Raw genomic sequence first — 15,485 nt, 5'->3', positions numbered from 1 at the left:
GTGAGCCACCGCACCAGGGCCCTGGATGAGTTGGGTACAGCGCCAGAAGATGGCGCTTCTATGAACGCGCCATTTTCCGGGGTGGCTGCGGACTGCAATTTGTAGCGGGGGGGGGGCCAGAAAGCTTGGGCCTCCCTGCGCTGCAGATTCCAGCCCCCAGCTGCCTAGTTGTACCTGGCTGGACACAAAAATAGGGCGAAGCCCCACGTACTTTTTTTTTAATTATTTCATGAATTTCATGAAATAATTAAGAAAAAAAGGGCTTCCCTATATTGTTGTGTCCCGCCAGGTACAAATAGGCAGCTGGTGGATGGGGGCAGCCCGTTCCTGCCTGCTGTACCTGGCTGGACACAAATATAGTGCGAAGCCCCACTTCAATTTTTTTAAATTATTTCAGGAAATTCATGAAATAATTTAAAAAAAATTGACGTGGGGCTTCGCACTATATTTGTGTCCAGCCAGGTACAGCAGGCAGGAACGGGCTGCCCCCAACCACCAGCTGCCTATTTGTACCTGGCCGGACACAACAATATAGGGAAGCCCTTTTTTTCTTAATTATTTCATGAAATAATTTAAAGAAAATTGACGTGGGGCTTCGCCCTATTTTTGTGTCCAGCCAGGTACAACTAGGCAGCTGGGGGCTGGAATCCGCAGCGCAGGGAGGCCCAAGCTTTCTGGGCCACCCCCGCTGCAAATTGCAGTCCGCAGCCACCCCGGAAAATGGCGCGTTCATAGAAGCGCCATCTTCTGGCGCTGTACCCAACTCATCCAGGGCCCTGATGCGGTGGCTCACTGGGTAATAAAGGGGTTAGGGCCAGCTTGGCATTATCAGCTGGCCCTAAGCCCGAAATTCATGGGGTCACGCCAATATTAGACATGACCACCATGAATTTCTAGTAAAGTATTTAAAAAAAACACAACACCCAGAAAAAAGTCCTTTAATTGAAATAAACACACAATTCTTTATTGTTCTAAATTAAACCATACTTACCGTCACGCCCATTCCAGCTGAAGCCAACGATCTCCTGAAATAAAAGAAAAATAATAAAGCAACATCATCCTTACCTTTCCATGGTTCCCATGACAGCTTCAGCTCTGCTACATCGAGATGACAGGCTGGACCGCAGCAGAACGCTGCCATCCAGCCTGTCATCCCGCAGACACTGAGAAGCGCAGGCTTGCTTGCGCTCCACAGTGTCTCTCTGTGAGGGCATCCAGATGAGCCGAGTTAATGTCCAATGAACTCGGCTCACCTCATGCACGTCACTGACAGCGTGGGAAAATTCTCCTGCACTCAGCGCTTCAGCGTGGGAGAATTCTCACACTGAAGCGCTGAGTGCAGGAGAATTCTCCCACGCTGTCAGTGACGTGCAGGAGGTGAGCTGAGTTCATTGGACATGAGCTCACCTTATGCACGTCACTGACAGCGTGGGAAAATTCTCCTGCACTCAGCGCTTCAGCGTGGGAGAATTCTCACGCTGAAGCGCTGAGTGCAGGAGAATTTTCCCACGCTGTCAGTGACGTGCATGAGGTGAGCCGAGTTCATTGGACATGAACTCGGCTCATCTGGATGTCGTCACAGAGAGACGCTGAGCAGCGCAAGCAAGCCTGCGCTTCTCAGTGTCTGCGGGATGAGAGGCTGGATGGCAGCGTTCTGCTGCGGTCCAGCCTGTCATCTCGATGTAGCAGAGCTGAAGCTGTCGTGGGAACCATGGAAAGGTAAGGATGAGGTTGCTTTATTATTTTTCTTTTATTGCAGGAGATCGTTGGCTTCAGCTGGAATGGGCGTGACGGTAAGTATGGTTTAATTTAGAACAATAAAGGATTGTGTCTTTATTTCAATTAAAGGACTTTATTCTGGGTGTTTGTGTTTTTTTTAACTTTGACTATGGGGTTAGTAATGGGGGTGTCTTATAGACGCCTCTCCATTACTAACCTGGGCTTGATGTCAGCTGGCATTATAAGCTGACATCAACCCCAACCCTATTACCCCCTGCCACCGCACCAGGGCAGCGTGGAAGAGCGAGGCTAAGTGCCAGAATTGGCGCATCCTATGAATGCGCCATTTCTGGGGCGGCTGACGGCTGGTGTTTCTAGCCTGGGAGGGGGCCAATATTCATGGCTCCCTTCCTGGGCTATTAATATCAGCCCCCAGCTGTCTGCCTAGCCTTTGCTAGCTATTAAATTAGGGGGGACCCCACGTCATTTTTTTTGGGGGGTCCCCCATTTTAATAGCTAGTAAAGGCTATGTATTCAGCTGGGGGCTGATATTAGTAGCCTGGGAAGCTCCGTGGGTATTACCCCCTTCCCAGGCTTCAAACATCTGCCCCAGCCGTCTGCTTAACCTCCGCTAGAGCCTAAAATTAAGGGGAACCCCACGCCAATTTTTTTAATAATAAATCCTTTGTTTTAATACTAAATGACAAGTACAGTAACCAACACTATCACTGTACTTCATATATATGTGACTGACATGTTTCTATCTATCTAATCTATGTGTGAAGCTCTATTCTGTCTGTTATAAATTGTCGGGTACAGATGCTGAATTGCCGGCCGGCTTTTTTAAAGAGACGGTGCATGAAAACACTATTATTTTTTTTGATAAATCCTTTACGCTAAATGACAAGTACAGTAAGCAGCACTTTCACTGTACTTCGTATATATGTGGCTGACATGTTTATATCTATCTAATCTATGTGTGAAGCTCTATTCTTTCGGTTCTAAATTGTCGGGTACAGGTGTATGCCGCTGCTGAATTGCCGGCTTTTCATGTTTCACTGTTGGCACTGTTCCCATCGATTTGGGCAATCACTGTAATGCCACAACCACCATGGCTGTGGCATTACAGTGAGTGGCAGACAATCCCTGCATGATTGGTGCTCTAAATAGCGCCAGACATGCAGGACACGCTTTTGGTGCACGAACAGTTATCGAACATAACCTCGAACAGCCGAATTTTTTGCAAATCGTTCGGGTTCGTCGAACAACTCGAACACCGCCCAAAACAGCTCGAATTTGAGATTGGCGAACAGTTCTAGTCGAACACCGCTCATCTCTACTTATGATATAGCTGCCACTTTGATACACATTAACCCTGGATTCTTCTGACTCCTTTCCACACTTTCCTTATTCATTATTGGAAGCAACTGGTTCTATTCAGTGTTCCATTGGGTCTCACTCTCCATACATATTTGGTATTTTATTCCTTATTGGAAGGAGTCAGCCCACTGTTTCTTATTCCTTATTGGAAGGAACTGGTTTTATTTAGTTTCCTATTGGGTCTCTATACACATTCTGTATCTTATTCCTTATTGGAGGAACTGGCTCTATTTAGTTTCCCATTGGGTATATTTATTTATTTATTTTACTCACTTATATAGTGCCATTAATTCCACAGCGCTTTACAGAGATTTTCATCACTGTCCCCATTGGTGCTCACAATCTAAATATACATATTCTGTATTTTATTCCTTATAAAAAGGAGTCAGTGCACAGTTTCTGGAAGGAACTGGTTCTATTTAGTTTCCCATTGGGTCTCTATACATATTGAGTATCTTATTCTTTATTGGAAGGAACTGGTTCTATTTAGTTTCTCATTGGGTATATATATGTATTTTATTCCTTATTGGAAGGAGTCAGTGCACTGTTTCTTATTCCTTATTGGAAGGAGTCGATTCATGTATATTCCTTTGGGATATATATTAGTTGTACTTCCAATTCCTTATTGGAGTTGTTTTTGGTACCATTCAAGTTAAAATACTATGTGATGCAATCTCTGTAATGCCTTTTGGATGTTACCACAGGGAACAAGTATTATAAACATCCATATATCTCATTATTGCTTAATTATTGACAATCAATCCTATTTAGGATTTATGGCACACTTTTAATTATATTATATATGTGCTTCTAGTGTGCCTATGTACTGATTACACATGTTTTTATTTATACTTGAACCATTACCAGTCATTTTCTATGTGCCCCTTCTGCCTTCATATCATACATTTTTGAATATCTTGTTTCTCATATAGTTTTTATATTGAGTTTTGTCATTTTGGGTACTTTCCAATAAAATACAGGATGATTCACTCGCTACTTTTCCCAGATAAAATACCGGTAACCTCTAAAAGAGACAGTCGACCGTACTAAAATTTGGACTGTATATAGTTTGGTTCATGAGAAGTGAGAGTGCAATGAACCTTAGCGACGAGAAACATCCTCACGCCAAGTGATCGCACCGACTTGTTACATCGCCAGTCGTCTCCATTAAGGGATAGACTTGATGCACGCCTTTCTGTGCATCGGTAGTTTTCTTGTGATGCTTGTAATTCACTCCTGCCAAGTTCCTTCTTTATTTATTAACAATGTACAAATACAGTTTGGAAGAGCGTGTTTTCATTGTGAAAACTGAGTCCTTAAAGAGGTGCCAAAGTGAGTTACAAAAGAAGTTTGGAGGTCGAAATCCACTGTCCAAACTGTGTATTGAAGCCTTCTTCGATGAGAGTAATCACCAAGGGACTGTGGCCACCAAGATCGCCTGATTTAACACCGCCAGATTTTTTCCTTTGGGCCAATTTGGAAGGTCGGGTGTACAGTAACAAGCCATGAACATAACAGGCACTTCGAGAGAACATTCAGCGAGAAATTCAGGCTATGACCCCAGACATTCTGCTGAATACATTCAACAGTATTGAACGGCGTATGCAGACATCCTTGGATGCATACTGTGGACATTTTCAATACCTGCTGTAAAACATCAGTTTCTCATGAACCAAGGTATGTACAGTCCAAATTTCAGTGTGATAGATCGTTTATTTTAGAAGTTACAGCAATTTTTCCAGGTAAAGTGCAAGAGAATCGCCTTAAATATTATGTATTTTTATAAAACGATGTGGTTTATTTTTCTGGTTACAGATCTATAGATATTCTATCATCTTTTAACTATTTATGAACTATGTTTTTTCTGAAATGTTGTAGTTCTGAAAGTTCGGGTAGCATAAAATCACCTGAAAGGTTGCCTTTGCTTATCCAGAATTTGGAATAGTATATCTCTACAAAACAGATGTTTGGTAATCTCAACGCTAATGAGAAATCTTATGTTATATCTACATATAATTGTTATCTATTGGTCATATTTTGGTATAAAAGATTTATGAATTGCTCCGCCTGACAATGGTTCATGTCATAGTATAGCTTGTAAAGCTAAAAAAGATCTTAGACCATTTAGTTAGAATTATTATCCTATGATGTTGATCCATCGCCAATTTTCTTCATCTTATGTAAAAAGTCAAACTTGGCAATGAGATTAAATCCTCAAATTAACAACCCATCTTCAGTAATCTAGAACCCATATGGTGTATACTTCATGTATTTTTCACATATGTTTGATCCATAAACTTGAGAATATCCAGTGCTCTTAGTTTTTCACCAGTGAACTCTTAATATTCCCAACACAAGTTCACTACATTTATTCTCCAGCTGATACAGTATTCCTTTAGAAAAAGTGCGGCTCTATTCTTGTTTGATCCTCAAGAGATACAATAAAAAGCAGTATTAACCTCAATGAAACATATGTGGACAGTGAAAAAGTATGTTTTCATCAGTTTACTTATAATTAAATATTTTTGGAAATTATAAATAACTTTACTTAGCTACAAATGTCTAATTGAAGACCTCTAACATAAGAAAAAACTTTGGGTGGTCTCAATGTCTTGCAAGAGCATCCATATTTGACATATCTGCCTACATGTCAGTGGTTGTTTTGAGGCTAAAATCAGTAGCAAACATTTTTTAAGAACCTATGGTCAAATATGAAAATGTCTGCTTATGATGTTTAAGTTGGTGTAGCATACCAATTTTTTTATATTAGTACTTTTTAGTGTTGTGATATTTAACCACTAAACATTTTTTGATACCAGTGCTATTTTCTAAAGGTATGGGTTCTTTCAGCTGTTTTCTGTTACAGAATTTACAGATTTCTCAATGAACATCAAAATGAACTAAAAAAAATAAATAAAAACGGCTCAAACTGCAGGTGTATTTTTCATGCATTGTAAGATGTAGAATACAAACCATTTGTATGGGAGGCCTTACTGTGTGTTTTTTTTTCTTGACCTCTATTCATTAACACAGTTTGACCTTTTTTTTAAAAAAAAAGAATAAATATTTTGGGGCCAATTCACTAAGACTGGTGTTGTACACGTAATTAACTAGCTCGCTGTAATATAATGCGCTTAATTCATTAAGAGGTGCATGCCACTTAATGAATTAGGCGCAACTCTTAACTGGTGTGAGCCTCTGCCAGATATGAATTTGACAGGAGGGTGTAGCCATGCCCCGTCCTGCCCATTATCCAACCAATTATTGTTGTAAAAACATCATAAGTCACAATATTTTGCAAAAATTAGAAAAAGTGTAAATTCCGCTCACCACTCCTGTGTTAAAGATAAAGACACCTGTAGAGTAAATAGTCTGTGGTTGTGGTGTGGTGCACATTGGATGCACTGTCTGGCTTCCAGATCAAATAGCTATCAATGGGCAGCGCGGTAACTCGGTGATTAGCACTGCAACCTTGCAGCGCTGGTGTCCTGGGTCCAAATCCCTCCAAGGACAACATCTATAAGGAGTTTATATGTTCTCCCCATGTTTGCGTGGGTTTCCTCCGGGTTCTCCAGTTTCACTCTAAAGACATACTGATAGGGAATGTAGATTGAGCCCCAATGGGGACAGTGCCCATAATCGCTGTGGAATTAATGGCGCTATATACTGTGAGTAAAATAAATAAAATAAATTAAAAAAAATGCTCCAAAAGAGGATGTTCCCCTGCACCAAAAGAAAGTAGCTGAAATTTAGCCTTTAATCATATAGGATAAAAAAATTGTCAGACTGTGCACATATAAAACATATATAATGCTTATGCGTTTCGGGCGTAAGCATTATGTTTCATGACTTATTAAGAAGCTTTTATACAACTCCTTAATGAATCGGCTCCTTGGTGTGTGTTTTTTAATTCTTGTTAGCCAAACTGACTTGATAATACTCCATTTAGACAGGGTGAAAGGAGCAAAAGACAACCAGATGAACAGACTTTACCGGATGTAAGTTTGGTAAGCCTGCGGTTGCAGTAATCAGAGGGGTTAGGTGGATCTTGGTTAATAGCTTCAATCAGAGACACTTCTTGTCCTTAAAACCAAATTTACTAGAGCAGCAAACTCACAATGCATTTAGGTCTCGTAACGGGACCTGCTTTACGTAATAAAAATAGCACTTGTGTCCAAAAATGTTCATTTTTTTACTGTAAAAAGATCCTTCTCCAGGACTAAAACATGTAATCTTGTAACACATGAATTAGGTTTATGGGACACAAAGTGCTTCTGATTGTGTAGCACCCCGAGGACTCGGCTGCTACGGGGGTACTGCACCTCGAACCAGAGGTGTGGTATTCCACTCCCGGGTAAGGATGGAGCGTGGAACAGAGCTCAGTAGGCTGCATACACTACACTCACCCCATTTCCGGGGGACAGACCAACGGTACTCCCACCAGATAGATGTGCAGGTACGACAGCTTCTGTCCCTGGCTGGAGGGGGGGGGGGGAACATCCCAGTGGTGTAGGAGCAGAGAGGGGAGGGACTCTGGGCATAGGTAGGAGCCCATTGGGTGCTAGTCACCTGGGCTCGGGTGTCAGAAGGGAGTATATAAGGGGGGCACCATCTTAGATCAGGGTCCAGTCCGGGTCAGTTTAGAGAGGAGCTCAGCCAGAGAGGGCTGACAGGGAGCTGTGGCTCAGTCTGGGCCCAGCTCCAGAGTCAGGCCTGGAGTGGAGGCCTGAAGCAGAGAGACAGAGGAAGGAGAAAGAACAGAAACGCCAGGAGAGGCCCAGAGACGCAAGAGAAGAGGGAACCCTGAGATCCCACGAGCTAACGGGTGAAGGGTTGGCAGAACAGGGTACCGGATCCCAAACTGGTGGAGGCCAATTATCCTCAGCCAGGAACCGGAGGTCGTGGACAAGTTTTGGCGCGACCCCTCGCCATATCCACCAGGAAGGCAAACCACGTATAGGGTCAGGGAAGCCGGGAAAGGTTTCACCACCAGAAGGCCCGAGGGAGCCGGACAAAGGTGGATCCCTGGTGGGGACGGCCAGTAGAAAGGAAGAGAGGGGAGCTCAGGACCACGCTCTGGAACTGCCTGGGAGTTGGCCGAGTCCCGCACCTGGTGGACGCAGCACGGCTCGGGTGGTCCTAGCTGTACACAAGGGACCTGATAAAGAACTGAACTGTGAGTAAAGCTGTGAAAACTGCAATTGCACGTCTCTGAGCTTCCTTGTCACACCACCACTACCACTATCTTCTATTCCTGCTTCATCAGCTGCCCTGAGGCTATACCCCTCCCGTTGGGGGTTATACCATCCACGCTGCACATCCGTACCACCGGCCTCAGCGGACTGCCCTGCAGCGGCGGCTTCATAGCCGCATTCAACGGGTGGCGTAGTCGGACACTAATACCATCATACGAATAACGCCACTTAGTTTGACCACCCTGGGCGCGGACCGGGTCACCGCCACGAGGACTACTATCCCCAACAGATCCGGCTCCGGGTATTCCCCCGCATGCGCAACGCTGCACAACATGGCCCAGGGGGCGAGTCAACTTTGGCGTAGTCGGCAGGATTACGTGCCCGCAACCACCGGGTACTGCGTGCCTGAAGAAAAGTTCACATTTACCGCAAAAAGGAGTCTCCCGCCAATTCCAGAGTGTTCCCGCCATCGGACGCCATCTGGGGTCGTTTCCCGCCGTTTGCCCGCCATCTGCAGTCTTTGCCCGCCATCTGCTAAGTTTCCCACCATCGGGAGACGATTCCCGCCATCTGAGACGATTTCCCGCCCTGGCAGAGCGGACGCCATTAAGGGCGTGCCAGAGGGTGGCAAGAGTCCACCTCCCATCGTGGGCGCGGTCCCAGAAGGGCGCCAAAAGCGGAGACCGCCCCCACCAGCCGAGACTACCACCATGGAAATGTCCATCAAAGTGGGGGGTCTGCCCCTGAAACTGACTGTCACTAAGTTGCCCCGGGACCACTCCCAAGGGGGGCGGATAGAGAACAAAACGGAGAAGATGGGTGCAGCCTGGAGAAGTCTGGACAGATCGCACCCGGGGATGGAAGAAGAGACAAGTGGTACCGACCCCGTGGTCCGGGGCCTGCTGCAGGCCGCCACCCCAGAAGGCCTGGTGGAGATCCTGGCACAACTCCCCAGAGATCGGGAGCGTGCACAGACCGCGCTGGAGGCCTTGGCCCGGAAGATGGCCCGAGTACAGCAAGAAGCACTGGCCGAATGGAGAAGGGAGATGGCCCAGCAGGCTGGAACCCGCCAGCAGAGGACGCCACCCGCAACGTGGGGCATGTCTGCCCCTGAGGATGGTGCAGGAGGGACGAAGGCCGAAGACGACGCCGCGGAGGGAGCTGCAAGGAAGGAAGCAGGTAATGGGGACGTCATCACCCCGTGCCCAGTAGCCGTAAGCCTGCCCCAGCTCCCCGTCGCAGAGCCCGAAGTCCCACTCACCGCGCCCGTTGCCGCACCGCCACCGCTCCCAACTAGGCCTCAAGCGGCAGGAGCCGCGGTCACGCCCTCTATTACGCCATGCCCCTTGACCCTGAGCGCGGCAAAACAGGAAGTGCCACCGGTCTGGTCGCAAGGCCGAGTACCCCCGGGCGCCGCGGTCTCCACAGCGCCCTCTACCTCCACTGTGCCGCCGGCCTGGTCGCAAGGCCTGGTGCATCCGGGCGCCGCTGCCCCCGCAGCGCCCTCCTCCCCAAAGGTGCCATACCTGGACCCAAAGAGGATGCCTCCGGCCTGGACGCAAGGCCGGGTACCTCCGGGCGCCGCTGCTCCCACAGCGCCCTCGACCTCCACAGTGCTGCCCCTTGGCGAAGATCTCTTTGCGCAGCATACTAGCCCGGACGGGCTGCCCTTCGTGTGGCCACCGGAGTACATCAACCCCCGACTCCGGAGGGAACGGCCCCTGTGTGAGCCTCTGATCCCGGCACCGGCACCCGCCAAAATTGTCCCGCTCCCGTTGGAAGACGCCCAATTCGCATGGGATCCCACCGGTGAGGACCTCATGGGATTCACCAAGGAGACCCGGGCGGCCGCAGCCCGGCGGGAGGAGTGCTGCCGCAAACAGCTAGAGGTCTTTGGGAGAGAACGGCGAGAGAGGCGGATCCGCGAGGAACAGCTGCAGGTCCAAAGCGCGGAGCAGAAACGCCGGGCCCGACGAAACCCCCGTGCGGCCCACAGTCCCCGCGCCAACGGGACCGTAATAAAGTTCCAGTTGGAGCATGGCTGGGGCTTTATCCGGGATCACCGAACCCCCGGCGACGTCTTTGTCACCCGCAGGGATGTCGAGAGCCACCTGCCGGAGGGACACCGCGGATGTGACCTTTACCCGGGTGATGAGGTCACCTTCACCCCGTGACCTTTACCCGGGTGATGAGGTCACCTTCACCCGGCATCAGTGTGCCAAAGGACCGTACGCCCTTCACGTACACCGGCTGACTGAGGAGGAGATACAGTATGAGGAAAGCCAAGAGGACCCGGACGGGTCTGAAGACTACCCTCAGGAAGGAGCATGAAGAGGACACCATTATTAGAGAGTGGTAAAGAAGGACTGTATATAGTTACCCGTCGGGGTACAAGAACTGTCGTAAAATTGGTGTTTGTGTGAACTGTTACCAGTGTGCCCTTAATCCCTTACCAGGCTGAGGACTGTGAGCAGCCATTCCCCTATCCCCACTGGCCAAGGACTGAGAGCGGCCACCCTGTAAATAGTTGCGCTTCCTAAGGCGCCCCCTACTGGTTTTATAGAAAAACTGCGTTTCTACTTTAGAACTAGAGACTGTTGCACTTTACCTGGTCACAAGTTGCACGGTGGCCAGAGATCAAGAACGTGTTGGTCAAGAATGTTTTATATGACAAAGTTTTATATGATGCTAAAAGAGTTAATGGTATTTTATAAGTATGTGAAGAAAGTCTGATAATGTTTCCGTAATGTTTTATACCTGTAACGTTAAGAGAAAGAAGAAAAGAGTACCTCCCATAAAGGGATGAGTTGTTGGTTAACGTCTTATATGTGAGTGCACTTTAAAATTTTTTGTATGTCTAATTGTTTTGCTCTATTCCAGCCCGAGGACGTGCTGTGATTTACCAGAGGGGAATGTAGCACCCCGAGGACTCGGCTGCTACAGGGGTACTGCACCTCGAACCAGAGGTGTGGTATTCCACTCCCGGGTAAGGATGGAGCGTGGAACAGAGCTCAGTAGGCTGCATACACTACACTCGCCCCATTTCCGGGGGACAGACCAACGGTACTCCCACCAGATAGATGTGCAGGTACGACAGCTTCTGTCCCTGGCTGGAGTGGGGGGGGGGGAGGAACATCCCAGTGGTGTAGGAGCAGAGAGGGGAGGGACTCTGGGCATAGGTAGGAGCCCATTGGGTGCTAGTCACCTGGGCTCGGGTGTCAGAAGGGAGTATATAAGGGGGGCACCATCTTAGATCAGGGTCCAGTCCGGGTCAGTTTAGAGAGGAGCTCAGCCAGAGAGGGCTGACAGGGAGCTGTGGCTCAGTCTGGGCCCAGCTCCAGAGTCAGGCCTGGAGTGGAGGCCTGAAGCAGAGAGACAGAGGAAGGAGAAAGAACAGAAACGCCAGGAGAGGCCCAGAGACGCAAGAGAAGAGGGAACCCTGAGATCCCACGAGCTAACGGGTGAAGGGTTGGCAGAACAGGGTACCGGATCCCAAACTGGTGGAGGCCAATTATCCTTAGCCAGGAACCGGAGGTCGTGGACAAGTTTTGGCGCGACCCCTCGCCATATCCACCAGGAAGGCAAACCACGTATAGGGTCAGGGAAGCAAGGAAAGGTTTCACCACCAGAAGGCCCGAGGGAGCCGGACAAAGGTGGATCCCTGGTGGGGACGGCCAGTAGAAAGGAAGAGAGGGGAGCTCAGGACCACGCTCTGGAACTGCCTGGGAGTTGGCCGAGTCCCGCACCTGGTGGACGCAGCATGGCTCGGGTGGTCCTAGCTGTACACAAGGGACCTGATAAAGAACTGAACTGTGAGTAAAGCTGTGAAAACTGCAATTGCACGTCTCTGAGCTTCCTTGTCACACCACCACTACCACTATCTTCTATTCCTGCTTCATCAGCTGCCCTGAGGCTATACCCCTCCCGTTGGGGGTTATACCATCCACGCTGCACATCCGTACCATCGGCCTCAGCGGACTGCCCTGCAGCGGCGGCTTCATAGCCGCATTCAACGGGTGGCGTAGTCGGACACTAATACCATCATACCAATAACGCCACTTAGTTTGACCACCCTGGGCGCGGACCGGGTCACTGCCACGAGGACTACTATCCCCAACAGATCCGGCTCCGGGTATTCCCCCGCATGCACAACGCTGCACAACATGGCCCAGGGGGCGAGTCAATTGTATATAAAGGAAACGACTGGACAAAATCCATTGAACCTGTTAAGCTTGAACATACAGTATGTCTTGCTGGCTCCAATCTGGAATTAGTCAGGATCCAAAGTTATAAACATCTCTTCCTAATAAGCAAAACATGCCTTTAAGTTGTGCGTAAAAAAAAACCTCTACACCATTACTGTATATTAGCAGATAATAATGATAATGCGATTAATGGTCATAGGGTTTTGAACTTGGGTTTTTAGTTTTCAATTAGCCAATTTAATATGCTTTAATACATAAAAGTAAAGTTTTATAATGGGCACTTTGGAATATATTGGACAGCGGGATACGGATGTTAGGGTGCATTATTTTTCCCCAGTCTATAGTGAGCTGCATGAAGCTGAAGTTGTCAGCATATTGTGACTGCTGTAGCAAGAAACCTCAAGCTTTGCATTGCACAAGGTACAAAATATATAAGAAAAAAAATACATTTAGATTAAAAACGAATAATATATTATTTCCAAATAATTAATTAATTAAGCACTCATCAAAAGCAGTAAAAGAGTGCATCTTTAAAACAGAGATATCGGTGCTCATATATATTCAATGATTTGCATACAAATGAGACATAAAAGGTGAACAATACATATAACGATAAAAACCTTAATCATTTTAAAAAGATGCGGCATATGTATGGTAAGTGGTAAAAGGCATTGTAAAACCCCATCACTTTGACAACTTGCCCAATATTTTCTAATGGTCCTTTCTGCAGCTAGAATCGTTCCAACCAAACTTTGTCTTAAACGGGGCAAAAACCAAGAGTTATTGTGTGAATGAGCACTTAAGACTTTATTATGCACTTGTACATCTATGATTTTTACACATTATTTTTTCACCACAAAAGCCCTGTATTTTTGCAAACATTGGTCAGTAATTATTTGCTGACAAGGCCAAGTGTCCATTTGAACAGGAATGTTTCCCTACTTGGAGTCCACATAGATGACGGATGTTTGTAGACTAAAATAAGGGAAAGGACTTTTATTTCTCAGTGATAAAACACCATCCACACATCTCAGAATCCTACAAAAATAGAGATAATGAAGCAGCCACAGATTATATGACCACAAAAAGCAGCCGTTCAACTTGAAAGAAAGTGCAGAGTAACAAGGATATAACAAGACCAAGAATTTATGCAGTAATATATTCACTAAATGTAAACCATCATGATATATTTCTTTTCTATTTCACCCATCCACCTCCATTCTCCAGTAAGGAAACATGCATTTTTTAAGTGACACTCTTCCATTAACTTTTTTTTAAAGGAAAAGTTAAATAAAAACAGAGAATTTCTTAGAAAAAAAAATCAACAACAAGGAAAAAAAAGAACAAATAATTACAAAATAAAAATTCCAGGGACATTTTCACCAATCCTATGCTTGTGCTGTTAGTGTTTGAAGAAACCATTTTATCTACTGTATCATTAAAATACATTGTGCTTCCACGGAGAAAAGAAAAATAATACCCTGTAACTAGTAATGATAACGCCAGTGTTGCTGGTTGGATCTAGTAGACTAGTAGAGGATAGCGGACGGCAACAGGTCCAGTCAGCAGCAGTGGGGTTTCGGTGATTTATGTGTATAGGCAGTAGTTTTAGTGGACATGGCAATCTATCAAATGAACAATAGGTCTCATGTACCATAGATTTGTGATTTATAATAACCCACCCCCTTTCCTCTCTATAGATGATACTTTCGTAGCAGATCTGATTGCCAGGAATATTTCCTCTCAGGAAATCTTTCTGGTATTTTTATCTTCATAAAATCTTGAATACACTTTTCTAACTCTTCTTCAATAGAAAGCTTTTCTTTCACAACTTTTTTTTTACTAGTGTTAGATTCTCTAGACCCAGTGGTTAAAGTTCGTAAAAGGTCACTTTTCCGTCGGATTTCAGACTGCTGTAGAATCTGCACTGGTCCCTTCTTAGGTGGTCGATCTAACGTCTGTATGTTGGGCTGGCGGGTCACCGGACCACAGATGACTGTCTCTTGAGGAGAGCTAGCTTCTGATTGGCTGTCACAGCTTGATGTAGAGAGTTCATTGCAAGATGTTCCACTTTCACCCTCCTTGTCTCCTTTTGTGTTTTTACAGCAGCAGTCACAATGAGTTGATGGCCATCTCGAAGGGCCTCCTTAAAACAGAGAATAATATAAATATATTAATATCTAGGAATATTCATCAATGCACTCATTACAGAAGATAACACTTAACATTTGAGCTTAACAGTAATGGGGTTTACCACTAAATCTTTATATTAGCAAATGTGTTACGGACATGTTTTTCTGGCACTTATTTTTCTACTGTATTAAGTATTAGACATTCTCCTCCATCAGTTATTGAAGACTTCCTCTCAAACTGTACTGCTCTACTGTTCTCAAAATGGCTTCTGAAGGAGGAACATGTGACCAGATCTGTTTATCAGCTTTATCCAATTGAAAAACAGTGAGGTGTTTTTTAATTGGTGAAGGCTGATGAACAGCTCTGGTCACATGACCCTCAATCGACTGCCATTTTGAAAACAAGAGCTGTACATACTGTAAGGAAGGCTTCAACGTTTAATGGAGGAGAACCTGTAATATCTATTATACTTGTTTTTATAGACACATATTATAGTAGTAAATGTCTCAAAATCATGTTCCCTGATATCAGTACTGCCAATTCTCAATGCAGTTAAACATCCCAGAGGTAGGACCAGTACCTGTCAGACATTCTTGGCATATACAGGACACACCAGAAATGTCTGAAGAGGAAATATGTCTTTACGAGTCAGCAGGCCCGACCCTATCTGCAGGGTTTTTATACAGTCTTTGTATAAAGGTAAGTCTTTTCCTATTCCAATCCTAGCGATATGCCATCACTCCTAGTGGTGAGGAAATCCATTTTCCTTTTATATATGCAATTTGTATGTGTTCATTACAGTTGAATGTTTTCATAAGAAAACAACCAGTTTTGAAACCAAATGAGCAAAATG

The 15,485-nt window shown here is 45.8% G+C and overlaps 1 protein-coding gene across 1 annotated transcript in view; it reads right to left on the bottom strand.

Annotated features, from left to right (window-relative positions):
* Positions 1-13,251: 13,251 nt before the first annotated feature.
* KCTD16 (potassium channel tetramerization domain containing 16) overlaps positions 13,252-15,485 on the bottom strand; it is a 449,673-nt gene continuing 447,439 nt past the window's right edge. The window contains exon 3 of the mRNA XM_073651273.1: positions 13,252-14,645. Within this exon, the coding sequence (XP_073507374.1) occupies positions 14,194-14,645 (452 nt within the window). The 3' untranslated portion in view covers positions 13,252-14,193. The remainder of the gene's footprint in view (positions 14,646-15,485) is intronic.

Source organism: Phyllobates terribilis, unplaced genomic scaffold (assembly GCF_046119375.1).
Source record: "Phyllobates terribilis strain yellow unplaced genomic scaffold, ASM4611937v1 Scaffold_11__3_contigs__length_659146591, whole genome shotgun sequence".
NCBI classification, from domain to species: Eukaryota; Metazoa; Chordata; class Amphibia; order Anura; family Dendrobatidae; genus Phyllobates; species Phyllobates terribilis.
This window is presented reverse-complemented; position numbering and strand designations above follow the sequence as displayed.